General features: G+C 42.4%; 1 protein-coding gene across 1 annotated transcript in view; it reads right to left on the bottom strand.

Annotated features, from left to right (window-relative positions):
- The window catches only part of DOCK3 (dedicator of cytokinesis 3), a 590333-nt gene that overhangs the window by 40698 nt on the left and 534836 nt on the right, over positions 1-14799 (bottom strand). Inside the window, exons 41-45 of the mRNA XM_025213329.1 lie at positions 7847-7988; positions 5083-5249; positions 4537-4623; positions 3851-4030; positions 1420-1503 (exon numbers count right to left, since the gene is read on the bottom strand). Coding sequence (XP_025069114.1) covers positions 1420-1503; positions 3851-4030; positions 4537-4623; positions 5083-5249; positions 7847-7988 — 660 coding nt within the window. The remainder of the gene's footprint in view (positions 1-1419; positions 1504-3850; positions 4031-4536; positions 4624-5082; positions 5250-7846; positions 7989-14799) is intronic.

The following is a 14799-nucleotide window of genomic DNA, read 5'->3' on the forward strand; positions in this document are numbered from 1 at the left end:
GCCCTGGGCCTCCATCCCCCAGACTTTCCTGAATGCAGATGCTGCTTCCACCCCACTGCCTGGCTGCATACTGTACACGTGTGTATGTGTGCGCAGATGCACGTGGTGCTCCCTGCCTCCAATCGCCCTTCCCCTGCTCCTACCAGCAGAGCAAAGCAAAAACCGAGTCATTTGTTCAAATTTCAAAAAACCACCCAGATGGAGATTGGAGGACTCAAAAAGAGGATATGTCTGGGAAAATCTGGACGTATGGTAACCCTAAAGTATATGATTATCCTTATTCTACAGATAAGAAATCAGAGATACAGAAATTAAGGGACTTTTTGCCAATAATGAAGACACATGGGCCACGTCCACATGAGCGTGGACATTTGTTTCCCTGGGGACAAGCAGCAGGACACCTTGTACCACTGCTAGTTGTCCCCAGGGAATGCCTGTGCCATGTACCCTTTGGCGCACAGCAAGTTACCCTGGGTGGGGTAGAGGAAACTGGGCTGGCCCCAGCAACCTTTCCTGGAGTCCTGGGGGCCTCCTGGGACTGCAGCATCAACGATCCTATTACTCAGAGCCTGGTCGGCAGCTAGAGTATGGCTCCAGCTGGTCAGGCTCCAGTTTTGAGCAGCGTGCACTGCCCCGGCATACACCACCCTGCTTTTTTTTTGTGCAGCTTTTTTTTACCTCTGGATATCCAGGGGTCACTGCCCTTGTGCTGTCCCTTGCAGTGTGAAGAACAGCTGAATGTGTGGTATGTGGTGCCACAAATGCATTTGCAGTGCCACATACTGCATGGCTGTGCTCATCTAGATGTGGCCATGATATGTCTGTCATATTCCCCTGTTCGGGCTTGGGCACATTTTTAAGATGGCATATTTCATTTAACAGTGATGTAACTTTAATATTTTCATCCCCTCCAGAGCATGGAATTACAACCAAACTAGCTCAATATGGCGAGATCATTATGTTTGGGGAAGTAAGACTGCAAGAACACTGGATACAGGCATGGTTATTAATACAAATTGGCACTCTATAAGCTTTTCCTATATGGCTCTGTAAACCTACCTTGGCCCAGACTTTGATTATACTGAGACTACTGAGGAAAGACTGCTCACAATGTCAAAATGAATGGTAGATTTGTAATGTAGAAAGAAATCCTCTAGATAATAAATTAAGACAGCTAAACTCATTACATTACTTTGTGATCTTAATTAGGCTTCAACTCAGGTCTAGAAAAATTAAAGGACAATGTATTAACACCTCTGCCATCTCCTTTCCCTTTGTTTTAAATGCACTACCCACCTCTTAGACTTCATTTCTGTGCTTCTGAATGCAATATTTAGATCTAGATTATTTATACTGATTGCTAAGAAATCCAAGTACTACCACAGTATTATTCCTCCCTCTCTGAAAGCACAGCAGTACCTGTTCCTGCATGAGCTCCTTGAGCTGTGTGATTTTCTCTGCATCTCCAGGGTGCTTGGTGATATAATCTTTATCGAAAAAGGCCTGTGGGAGAAAGAAAAATCTGCTTATTAGGAAACATTTCATTATGCTTGTATGTCACAGAGGGAGCAGAAAAGGGACAAAAATCCTAGGGGATGCATTTATATTAGGCAAGCAGTAGAAATTTCATTTTATTGATTTCTTTTAGCATTCTGGGACTATATTAGTATGGTTTTAACTCTCCAGATAATTCTCCTGCTCAATTAGTCAAAGAGGCCACAGTTAAATATTAGACAGTATGCCCTCTCAACCCCAAATGGATCAAGGAGCCAATTAAATCTCCCCAAAAGACAGTGCAGAGTAATACCACTATGCCTCTGCTCAGCCCATTACTGGAATTTTATATAGGTTTCACTCAATTATGTCGAGGAGCTGTAGGAAACAAGTGACTGAAGTAGTAAATAATGTAAAGGATGATGAGCATTTTCTGTGCTTCTCTGCAGGGCATACATGACCTAGATATACGGCCCATCATCATCTTCATGTGGTAAGTGTCCCTAAATCTCCTTTTCCCAATGTACATCTTTAAATAACTCCAGACCAAGGAAATAGCATATCAGTTTCCTGTAGGCAGAGGTGTAAAATTTGAATGTTGGCACCTGGGGCTTGGCAAGGGGAATGTTTACTTCCTTACACAGACTTTGGAAGTGACAAGGGCTGCTGCTGCTGTTGCTGCCCAGACACAAGCACGCAGGCAGCGGTACTGGTGCAGGCTCCCCAGAGGCTCCATAATGGTGTCCCTTCTGAACTGGCACCCAGGGCTGATGCCCCAGTCACCTACCCCCAAGTTATGCTACTGCCTGTAGGGCTAAGGCTACATTGGAAGTTGTCAAGAAAAGACAATTTTTCAGAAGCATCAGTCAGCAACTTCCCTTCAGAAGGCATTTAAACCATATTTAAAAAGAATACAAGACAAGCCCCTCATCTTACATTCACATACAAGGAAACCTTATCAAATACACTGTCTAATGAAAACCAACTATGCAGCTGATTAAATGCAGCCAACACTGAACATGACTATAAAACATGTGGCCCATACTGAACAAACATGCTGATGGGAACCTTTTTTTCGTGTGGCTCTTAAAAAAGTGGGCAGTTGTTCCCCCAGGAGAGAATGAGCACTGGGCCTAGAGGTACTGCAATACAAGGCCAGCACTTGGAGAGGCTGAAGCAAGCTCCAACACCCTCCCCTAGTGCCAAAAATTCTGATTTCTTTTTTTTTTTTTTAAATGTCATGTATCAGGCCAAATCAGTTCCAAATTCTATCATCTGAGCAGAGCTCAATCATTCAAATTTGTGTGGCACTACCATCAGTAAGTATCCTAACTCCCAGACACTTCAGCCTGGGGCTTCACATACTCCCAAATCCATGGCAGGCATCTTATGTGCAAGCCTCAAGCTTGGAGGCCTTGGAATTCAGATGCCCCCTACTTTCACTTGCCCCTAGCCAAGAGATCAAATGAGGCAGAGGACATCTGAATACAAAGGCCTTCAGGCCTGGGGCTTGCACATAGGACACCTGCTTGGATTTGGGAGGGAGGATACTTGCCTGGTGGTAGAGCCACACAGACTTGACAACTGACTTCTGCTCAGTTAAATTTTGGAACTTGACTATTGGGCTTTACTCAATTGAATTTGGAACAGATTTAGCCTTGAAAAGACAAAAAATAGTTTGCACTATAGATAAGTAGGTACCAATGGTTCTATTTAAGAGTGTGTTTATGAAGTACCTGGCTAAAATCTGCAGCAGTTTAAAAAAAAAAGGTAAAATGCATCAACTGTTGATGAACTAAGTCTTTGTACCCATAGACTTTGTCCATCCACAATTGATACATTTTACCTTTTTGTACTATATGCAAATGACTACTGCTATGTTTATTTCAAGGTCAGTGTTTTCAAATTTGCTCTTACTTCCATGTGCCCAGGTAGAGGAGGGGCTGCCAGTAAGGAGGAGGGGAAGAAGTTGGGGGGCAGTGGCCAAGGGGGCTATCTGATCCCCCAGATTTATTTTCTCTGCTGTACCAGTGGGAAGAAGGTAAACTTCAATAATAAGATTCTATACCTGGAAAATTATATCAAATTTATAAATTTTCCATATACAGAATCAACTGTCAGGGAGTTGTCTTATCTTTGAGTAAATACAGTACTTCCCAAAGCTGCAGTAAAACAATAAAATGTGAAGCTTCACTATGCAACATGGGATCAGGTGATGAAATTTGAGTATATATGTATATTTTTTCTATCTGACATGTTTCTTAGTCATGTTCTCTTCTGTACAGTAGGAGAAATTCTAGCGAGAAATAGTTTTTAAGAGGTTGATACTAAGTTCAGAGGAACAATCCTGACTTACCTCCTGGTACCGTGCTATGCCGCCATTCACAGCAGCATCAATCACTCCATTCAGGCACATGCTGAGCAGGTTAATGTTCCCATGCATTTGTTTGTGCTGATACTGGCTGATCAATGTCCTCAACTCCTGATTTTTGTTCTCAACCACTTGAATGGCATTTTCCAAAGGGCTTACTTCAACCTACAAAGTAATAAATGCCATGAGCACTTTAGTGATATTATAGTCCTTTTCTTACTATGAAATTAATCCCCACTATTATTTGATAAGCACTCTTGGGATTTTGGGAGATTCAAACTAGCTAGCTACATAGCCAGCTTTTCACAAACATTTCACTGTTGGGCAGCATTGGGCAGTTCCTCTGACCATACACTCAGCTTAGTTAGCAACTATAATATCTATCACATCTTCAAATGACTGATGGGAGATGGCACCAGGATTCGTCATCCCCCTGTATTGGCACCTACTTCACCTGACTGTTCCATCCCCTTTACGTTACTTCTCTGGCTATGTTTAGCAATTGTTTCAGCTAGAGAAACTATGAGAAAGGAATAAACTCAACATCTGCCGATGAAATGTGAATTTTTTTTTCAACTGCAAGACCCCAACCAAGAGCCTTTAGGTTGCCTATCCTATGTCTTGAAGAAATTAGCCATTCAAATTCCAGTTAGAAGTATAATGAATGTTACCAGCTCTCTCCTCTCCACTTCAAACCACCGAGAGATCCCAGGTAAACTGTGAGTCAGGGTCAGAGTGGTACGTTCAATCCACAAGCTCTGAGAAAAATAATACAGAAGATGAAGAACATGGTGAATCAAAATCTCAGGCTTACCACTGTCCTCTGCAGTTACCCCCACCTGGCTTCAGTTGAGAATGTATCAATCTCCTGAGCAGGTATTATGTTTTAAAAAAAGGATTGTAGCATGAAACTGAAGGTTGCAATATCCCCCTCTCCTCCTTCACCCCCACTATCAACTCTCAGTATGCTTTATAGAAGTGTGTTAAATTTCTCTATTAGTCACTAAAGCTCAGCCCCCCAGCTCTCCTATCAATAAGCTGGGAGCCAAGCTAACTCTCTGAGTAATTATATGTCAATAAGCAAAGCGAGTCTCATTGCTTCATACCTTGAGCCATGGAATTAGGATCATGTGAGGTGCTGTGTCAATATAGAATTAGTAAGAATGGTACTGCCCTGGAGAAATTAACACTTAATTACCATGACCAACTCCACCCACCTTAAATTCATTCTCCTTGTCCTTTGGGCCTTTGTGAAAAGGCCTATCATAGCGGAATTTCCTGATATTATTAACACGATAAAAGCTCTTTATGCGGTCAGGGACTCGGTCCATTTGCAGCACATCTATACTTTCTGGGATGGGAGTCACTGCATAAATCTGCAAATCTGCAAATGGGTGAGTCAAAGAAACACACAATGGCACCAAAAAGAAAATCAGTGAGTTGTCTTCCCAAGTGAAAGGAGGCACAATTCTGTTTCACCTCTCTTCGGGATGTCAGAAATTGTCATAAGAACTGCAATGGGTATGAAATCCATGCTCTCCTACTGCAGTACTTCTCTCTACTCATGGCTGCTTTAAGGTAAAAACAACATGGTACTAGCACCACCAGCACCACAGGACCCTCTAGAGTCTAAGGATCCTAAAGCCGGATGTATCAATCATATTTCGGTACCTGAACACGTAGCTAGGTGCCTAGTGAGATGTACAGAAGTGCCAAGGCAGATAAGACACCTAATTCCCATTGATTTGGATAGAGTTATGTATCTGCCTGCTTAGACATTTTTGTAAATCTCACTTCTCATCCATCAGGATCCCTGGCCCTGACATGTTACAATTAAGGCATGATCTAAATTTTAATCATGCCATAAACAGTAACCTTGCCACATGTTAAAGCAAGGGCAGACAATTATTTTGGGCGGAGGGCCGCTTACAGAGTTTTGGTAAGCCATTGAGGGCTGGATGACAGGCAGCTAGGGGCAGAGAAATATTAATTTTCTAAATTTTTTAGGGGCCCTGCAGGCCAGATAGAATGGCCTGGCAGGCCGCATCTGGCCCGTGGGCTGCATTCTGCCCCCACCCCTGTGTTAAAGCCAATTTATGGCATAATAATATAGCAAATGCACCACAAAGATATGAAATATTCATGGTGGGGGGATGGGCTACCAGGGAGCCAGGAGTTCCCAGCTCCCCAGCTGCCTGTGCCCTGCACCATGGATCCCTGGGCTGTAGCTGTTCTTTTTAAAACTCCCCAGATCAGACAGCAGGCAGATGTTCACTGGTCTCTAGCTTCTGGTGCCCAGGGAGTTTTAAAGAGTGTGCTGAAGCAGCTTCCTCAGGCTTCCCCACTGGGAACTTAAAACTAGTGCCAGAGCTGCTGGGTATTGGGTTTTGATGATTCTCGGCCTGGTTGGATAGCCCTGGTCTCAAACCAAACCTGGGACTATCCCAGCTGGGGCTAACAATCAGTTGATTGTCAGCTCCAGCCCCAGACTACTCCAGAGATGGTTCAAGTCCCCAGTGTGGTCCCAGGGGCTGGAGATGACAATCAGTTGACTGCTGGCCCTGGCTGGATGTGCTGATACTCCTCCTTCAACTTGCTGGTGCAGGGGGAGCCCAGGTTATGATCTTGAGCTTCCTCTGCCCTAGCAAGTAGTAATGGCACAATGGCACCTAATCCCTGATTCCAACCATCATGCCTTCTGCCATGCATATATGGCATGGCAGGAGGCATGATTGTTGGAATTGGGGATCAGATGATTGTTGTGATTGGGGATCAGATCCCATGGCAACATGAAATGAATGTGTGCCAAGGGCTTTCAGCACCTCAATACCTTTGAAAATAATTTTAATCAGGCCTTCTCTGCACCTAAACCTGTACTGATTAAAATAACTCAGTTTAGAAGCCTATTTAGTTAAGTTGGATCAACTTTTGTATCAAGCCAAAAGTCACATTAAAAAGGTGTAGGATTGATGAGGGATGAAAGACTGCAATGGGAGTGGGAAATACTGATGAAGCTGCTGGTGGTAAATTGACTTCTCTGAGTATATCTATATGTGTGTTCTAATGTGCTGCAGCCTATTTTACTGCGCATTAAAGCATCATGTGAAAAACCATGCTATTATGCTAGTGCACAGAAAGATAAGCTACTGCATGTTAAGCATCATTTAAAAAACCTGCACATTCATTACTGTGCATTAAGGCAACTTAATGCACATTTTAGTACCTCACATTGGAGGTACTAAATTTAATGCACATTAGAAAAAGGGCCTTAATGCATGTGTAGATCTGCCCACTGACAAATAGCCTTATTCAAAAAATATTGTTCAGCATCCCTGAAAGAAGAGCCAACCAGCAATCTTTTCCTGCTGTCAGGGTAAAAATGTCCACAATCCCATATAAATGCTATGCGAGTCAGTCCTGATATGCTGCGCAGCTTCATACTTTTATTTTCAGCATTTAAAGTCCCAATGCAGATCAGTATCAAGGGGAAGAAGCAGATTCAAGTCTGATATTCTGTGTGATAAAGGCACGCTGTTGGAATGTGAGAGAATGTGCAGTGTGAAAAGTGGCTGAAGTGACAAACAAAATAGGAAATATGTTGAGACCAGACATGAATCTAAATGCAAAGCTCTCTTTTAGAGAATTGCAGAAGGTATCTGGGTGGATGTTTGGTGAAATGTTATATAATTTAGAAGAGTGCTATCAGTACAGGTTAGAGCAAAATATGGACAGCACCTGATGCTGTGTACATTTTCCTATACAGTTTTGCAAATATACATCAGCTTTGACTTACAGTATTCTCTGAGCAAAACAGGGCTATTATGTCCAACTGGATGTTCACTAAATAAAGAGATGAATGTAATCATAATGTCTATTACTAGACACAGATATGAAAAAATGAAGCTCTAAAAAACAGCCCTTCACCCTTTATGTCCTACAACAATTTTATTAACATGAGACTGTCTGTTCATTAAAGGATACACTGAGCATCACACTGCAAGATGGAGTCATCTGGATGGTTTGGGTGCTGCATTGCAATAGCTTGTGGGAATTCACTCAGCATCCTCTGTTGGAAGGCCTCCAGCCTTTCGTAGTCATGGCCTCGACATACATACTCTTTATTCTGCAACAAAGATAGGCATGAAAGCCACTTTCCCCTAAACTGATCTCTTTGCCTTATTCTATTTCACTAGAATATTCCTCCTTAATAGATCGTAACAGAATTTATTTTATCTTTGATTATACTGAAAATAAAAATAAAAATAAACAGAAATAACAAAACTGAAAACATCTTAAAAATGATGTAATTAGCTATTCATTATTACTTTTATTCATACTTTTAACATCTATCTTTAATATTAATGGGATCAAGCACAGGAATCAACAACCCATTCTTCAAGATTTACTTACTGATGGCACTTAGAGCAAAAGCAATTATTAAGAGTAATTACGAGAAGTAAGGCATGCTTTGCTAATATTCTAGTTTCCTTGTTTTTCCCATTAAGATATAAAGCAATTAAAGCAGGTCAAAGTATGATTTAAATTCTTTTATCCAAATTGACAAAGTAAGAGAAACAGCCATTATCCAGCATTTAGGATATATTTTTTGCAAGCAAAATTGGGGTTTTTATGGCATTTAAAAATAAATGTAATGTTCTTAATTCTATTCCGTAATTCTGTTCCCATAAAGTAAATGACATATTCTTGACTTGACTTGAAGAGATCAGGATCTGGTCCAATCTTCCTACTACATCCACACTAAAAGTATGTCCTCATTTTTATTTTGACTCAGATATACAGAAAAATTCCAGTCAGGAAACAATTCCTGAGGCAATGTGCTGTCACTATTCTTTTAACCCATACTTCAGAAAAGCTACTTGTATTTTATGTGCAGGTATAAAGCAACAGAGCACTGCCGATGAACTAAAGCATAAATAACTTCATTCAATTACACTGTATTTTTTTTCAAATTAAAGTAGAAGGATATGCCCAGGGTCAAGGAGATACTTAAATCCCACTCCTATAGCATATTTGAGTAAAAGGATTTTTAAGATAACCGTAAATTCTACAAATAAACTACTGAGATTTCCACCAAGTTCGGAGTGACTCTTCCAAATTATGCTTTTCAAATAAGAAGCAGTCTGACCTTGCTAATACAAACTGCCAAACTATCTAAAATCTTGTTCTCATCCCACAGCCTGAATAATGGATCTGTGCACTCAGATGCATGCACTGGGAATCATAAAGGAATTATCCATTGGAGAGTGGCTCTTCAGCTGTTTCTGCATGGAAGGGAATTTAATTTCTGCCCCAAATCCCCATTTTACACTATTAAGTTCAGGTACTTGTTTAGAAGCAGACTTGCTGAATTCTGCTACACTATGCAGCAGCACTTCACTGGTACCACTGCAGCCAAAGTCCACTTTACCCATACACATCAATGTACAAGCATGGGGACACAGCATGATGCGTCTCAGAATGAATACTGGGTTGTGACTTTGAGGGGAAAAACTTGGCAATGAGTCTAACTCTTAAGTGTGGTATTAACATACGGGTTACTGTTAGAAAAGTGCTCCATTACTGTATGTTAAGTTAGGAAAATGTTTTGCTAAACAGAACAAGGCTTTGAGGGCCTGTTAAGATAAAGCAATTCCTTTAATCTCTATATAATCAATCTGAGATATGATGAGTTAGGACTGTCCAGTTGTAGAATTTCCAGACTGTTACGTAAAGGCTGGCAATATCTTTAGATCTGTTAAACCTCTGTGAACTAATTTAATATCTCCTTCCTTGTCATAAGAAAAAAATGTAGCTATCATAAAGCTCTGTTTCTAAAACCAGCTGGGCAATAAGATTAGTTGAATCTGAAGTCAATCAGTATTATAGAAAATATTTTTGTACCATATTGGCTTTCTGCACAAGAGAAAATGCGGAGTGGGCTAGGGGTGAAATCTGCATTTAACATAGACTGGACAAGACAGGAGGATCTTTTGGCTAGGTACAGACATTCAAAAAGCCTGAGGTGGAATTGATTAAACCTTCAGAGGTTTCTTTAAACTGCGTAGATTGGATCAGGACTGAACAGAACACATGTTTGCCCTTTAGTGGGGAGGGCACACAGATGCCTGCCCTGGTCTCCCAGCCTGCTGGAGACTGCTGAGGGCAGCCAAATGCAGCCAAGCAGCTGATCACCTCTAACAGGCTGCTGGGCACATGCCCCCAACCAGTCTATGTGCACTGAGCTTCTGTTTTGTTACACATTTAGACTGGTTTTCAAACACTTATACCAGTTTCTGTGTAATGTATGTACCTAGTCCTTGTTTCTTTCCTTTACGTGATATTTCAGCAAGAAGCTTCTCTGATTCAGAGCTAGTAAGTTGTGTCTACTCACCCCTGACAGTTTATCTGATTTGTTATTTAGGTGAATAACACTGGACTATATTTATTAAATTATATCTAAGTCAGGGGCGGGCAATTATTTTGGGCAGAGGGCCGCTTACTGAGTTTTGGCAAGCCATCAAGGGCTGCATGACAGGCAACTCAGGGCAGGTTAATACTAATTTTCTAAATTTATTAGGGGCCCTGCAGGCCGGATAGAATGGCTTGGTGGGCCACATTCAGCCCACAGGCTGCATTTTACCCACCCCTGATCTAAGTAGAACTGTATACACACAATGATCTCTCAGAATTTGTCAAAGAACCAAAAGGAGGGTCATTTTCGATTGGGAAATTCTTTTGTCTAAAAGGTAATTAACAGAATGGGGATTTTGGCCTGGAACAAAAGATGTTTGTGGAACAATTCAACAATTGTGTACAGAAAGGGGCCATGACAACCTGTTAACAAAAACACAAAAAGCAGTTTTTACTATAATAAATTATGGTATCTAGGCTGGAATTTCTGTATATGAAGAAGCATTGCCATTCACTCACTAGTAGTGTCTGGGAAAGTTAGATTGAATTCTAAGTGGCAGCTTAGCAAATTTTCTCTTTAGCTTAGAAAATGCCATCCCTCTTTTTTGAATGAGCTTTGACTCTTAAAGGTCATAGAAATCCTGCAGTCAGATGTCTCCAATAAAGTTATGAATCTACATGACCACCGAGCGTTAGGATCATTTATGACCCTTCTTGTAACCTCTGAACAATGTAAAATGGGAATCTGGCTTCTTAAGATCTGAGTCCTATGAAGATTATATTTTAGTGCTTTAATTATATTTCCATAAACCAAGACTTTGATTGGAATTAAGGTGACTTATCTGAAACACCTGAAAAAGCAAAGAAAATTCCAGCACAGGTAAGCCTTGACATATACATAAACATAGTAACCAAAAGAACTAACCAGCTTTTCATGTCCAAAAATTCCCTTGTATTCCCAACATACAAACAATCACAAAATGCTACAGTTTTTATGGGTGATCTCACTTTTGAACCAACTGCTAATTTAACTAATTTCTTTAAAACACCATATTTTCAGTTGCTTATAATTACCAATATTTAACCATTAGGATTAAAACATATTCCCTTCTGTCTGAAGTCCTGAAATGGGACCTAGGAAAGATGGATTCTACCTCTGACTGCCACATACATCCTGTGTTAGCACAATAAGACCCTCTTTGGCTTGGATATTCATAGATTTCATAGACATTAGGGCTGGAAGGGACCTCGCAAGATCATTGGGTCCAACCCCCTGCCCAAGAAGCAGGAAGTCAGCTGGTGTCAAATGATCCCAGCAAGATAAGCATCCAAGTATTTCTTAAAAGTGTCCAGAGTAGGTGCTTGCACCGATTCTGGGGGGAGTCTATTCCAGGCTCTGGGGACTTGGACAGTAAAGAAGATTTTTCTTATGTCCAGCCTAAAATGGTCTTTCTGGAGTTTGTTACCATTAGACCATGGGGTGCCCTGGTGAACAGATGTTCTCCCAATTTCTGATGCACACCCCTTATATACTTATAGGCTGCCACCAAGCCCCCCTGAGCCTTCGCTTCTCCAGGCTGAAGAGTCCTATGTCTCTCAGCCTTTCCTCATAAGGCCTGTTCTCTTGCCCTCTGATCATGTGCGTGGCTCTCCTCTAGACTCTCTCAAGATTCTCCACATCCTTTCTAAAGTGCGGAGCCCTGAACCGGATTCCAGCTGTGGCCTCACCAAGGCCGAGTGAAGTGGGAGAATGACTTCCTGGGTTTTGCTTGAGATGCATCAGAGAAACCAACCAGGGTTTTGTTTGCTTTGCTGGCTGTGGCATCACACTGGTGGTTCATGCTTATCTTAAGGTCAATCATAATCCCCACATCTCTTTTGGCGATAGTGCTACTGAGTGTAGCACTGCCAAGCCTGTAAGTACGATGTGGATTTCTACCAATCCTGAGGTGGAGCACCTTGCATTTCTCTGTGTTGAATGCCATCATGTGCTGATCTGCCCACCTTGTGAGCCTGTCCAGGTCAGCCTGAATCGCCAGCCTATCCTCTAGTGTGACCATACTTCCTCATAATTTGGTGTCGTCAGTGAATTTAGCCAGTCTGCTTTTGATACCTGAATCCAGATCGCTTATAAATAAATTAAAGAGTACCGGTCCAAGTATGGAGCCCTGGGGAACGCCGCTGGTCACCATGTGCCATGTTGATACGGTTCCATTGACTATCACTCTCTGGGTCCAACCACAAAGCCAGTTCCCAAGCCGTCAGATCTTAAGGTTGTTGAGGCTACAGTTCCCCAGTTTAACCATGAGGACTTCATGGGAGACCAAGTCAAAGACTTTTTTCAAGTCCAAATAAACCTCTTCTCCTTTGTCCAGGTGATGCGTCACCTGGTCATAGAAGGAAATGAAGTTGGTCAGGCAAGACCTACCCACGACAAAGTCATGTTGGTTATCTTTCAGAATATTGCATTCCGTTAGCTTTTTGTTAATGATTTCTTTGATGATTTTTTCTAATATCTTACCAGGGACTGAGGTCAAACTGATTGGCCTGTAGTTCCCTGGATCTTCCTTCCCCACTTTCTTGAAGATAGGCAACACATTGGCCCTTTTCCAATGTTCAGGAACCTTTACTGAGCACCACAAGTTCTCAAATGTCCTCGCCATTGGCCATGCTATGGTGTCAGCTAGTTCCTTTAGCACTTCTGGGTGCATTCCATGTGGACCAGCTGATTTGTGGATATCCAGCATCTCAAGGTGTTCCCTCATGAAATCTTCACCAATACTGGGTGTGTGTTCACCCATACCCTGGCAATCCTGCATCTAGTTTGGCAGGGTGATCCCCTTGGGATGGTGGAAGACTGACGCAAAGTAATCATTAAGGAGATTAGCTTTTTCCTGTGTGTCAGTTGTCAGCTGTCCCATTTGGTTTAGCAAGGGTCCAATGTTGTCCTTGTTTCTCTTCTGACTACCTGTGTATCTGAAGAAGGACTTTTTGTTGTCCTTGACTCCTCTAGCCAGTATGAGTTTGGTTTCAGCCTTGCCTTTCCTAGTTTGCTCCCTACAGGTGTGTGCCAGTGCTGAATACTCCTCCTTGGTGATGTTACCTGTCTTCCATCCCTTATAGGCTTCTTTTTTTCAGCTATAAGAGGTCCATGAGTCCCCTATTTAGCCATGGGGATCACCCAGCCCTTTTGCTACCTTTTCTATGGGCTGGGCTGGATTTCCCTTGTGCTTCAAGGATCGTGTCCTTAAGGAATGATCACTCATTGTAGATTTCCCTCTCTATCAGATCATGGTTTCTCAAGGCCTCAGAAACCAGCCTCCTGAGCTTCTGAAAGTCAACCTTCCTAAAATCAAGGATTTCTGCATTGCTGACTGATTTGCCAGTTTTGTGATGGAAAGAGAAAGTGATCAACTTGTGGTCACTGTCTCCCAGCTTCCCTTTGCTTCTCAGATCACTCACTAAATTATCTCCTTTGGCCAGTACCAGATCCAGGAGTGCCTTACCACTTGTTGGCCCTTAGATTTCTTGAGATTAGCAGAGTTTGTCAATGCAGGTGAGAAAGCTACATGACCAATCAGATTTAGCAGAGTGTTTCTCCCATGAGATGTCAGGGTAGTTGAAGTCACCCATGACAACCATGCACTGAGAACGTGAAGCCTCTACCAGTTCTCTAGCGAATGCGTGGTCAAGATCTTCCTCATTATTAGGAAGTCTGTAGTAAATTCTTACCATTATATCCCCTTGACCACATTCACCCTGTAATCTAACCCAGAGGGTCTCAAGTCACCCCCAAACTCTGCTTGTAGTGAAGTGTACTGCTCCTATACATAGAGAGCTACACCCCTGCCTTTTCTCACAATATGATCCCTCCTGTACAAGGTATAGCCATCTATACCTGTGATCCAGTCATAGGTGGAGTCCCACCAGGTCTCTGTTATTCCTATGAGATCATATAGTAGATGAGGGCCAGTTCCTCCTGTTTCTTCCCCAGGCTCCTGGCATTTGTGCACAAGCAAGTAATCCTGCCATTTGAGGCCCTAGGCTTTCCAGCACTCCTGGCTGCCTACAAACTCATCACAGGGGGGTCAGCAGGGAATAGGGGACATTCTGTTTACCGCAGGGCACCCCTTGAGGTTACCAGAAATAATGGCCACAGTAGATGAGGGCCAGTTCCTCCTGTTTCTTCCCCAGGCTCCTGGCATTTGTGCACAAGCAAGTAATCCTGCCATTTGAGGCCCTAGGCTTTCCAGCACTCCTGGCTGCCTACAAACTCATCACAGGGGGGTCAGCAGGGAATAGGGGACATTCTGTTTACCGCAGGGCACCCCTTGAGGTTACCAGAAATAATGGCCACAAACTGAAGGAGAACAGATTTAGATTGGACATAAGGAAGAAATTCTTTACAGTAAGGGTTGCCAAAATATGAAATGGGCTTCCAAAGGAGGTGGTGCTTTCCCCTACCTTGGAGGTGTTCAAGAAGAGATTAGACAGGCATCTTGCTGGGGTTAATTAACCCCCGC

This window comes from Alligator sinensis, unplaced genomic scaffold (assembly GCF_000455745.1).
Source record: "Alligator sinensis unplaced genomic scaffold, ASM45574v1 scaffold630_1, whole genome shotgun sequence".
NCBI lineage: Eukaryota > Metazoa > Chordata > Crocodylia > Alligatoridae > Alligator > Alligator sinensis.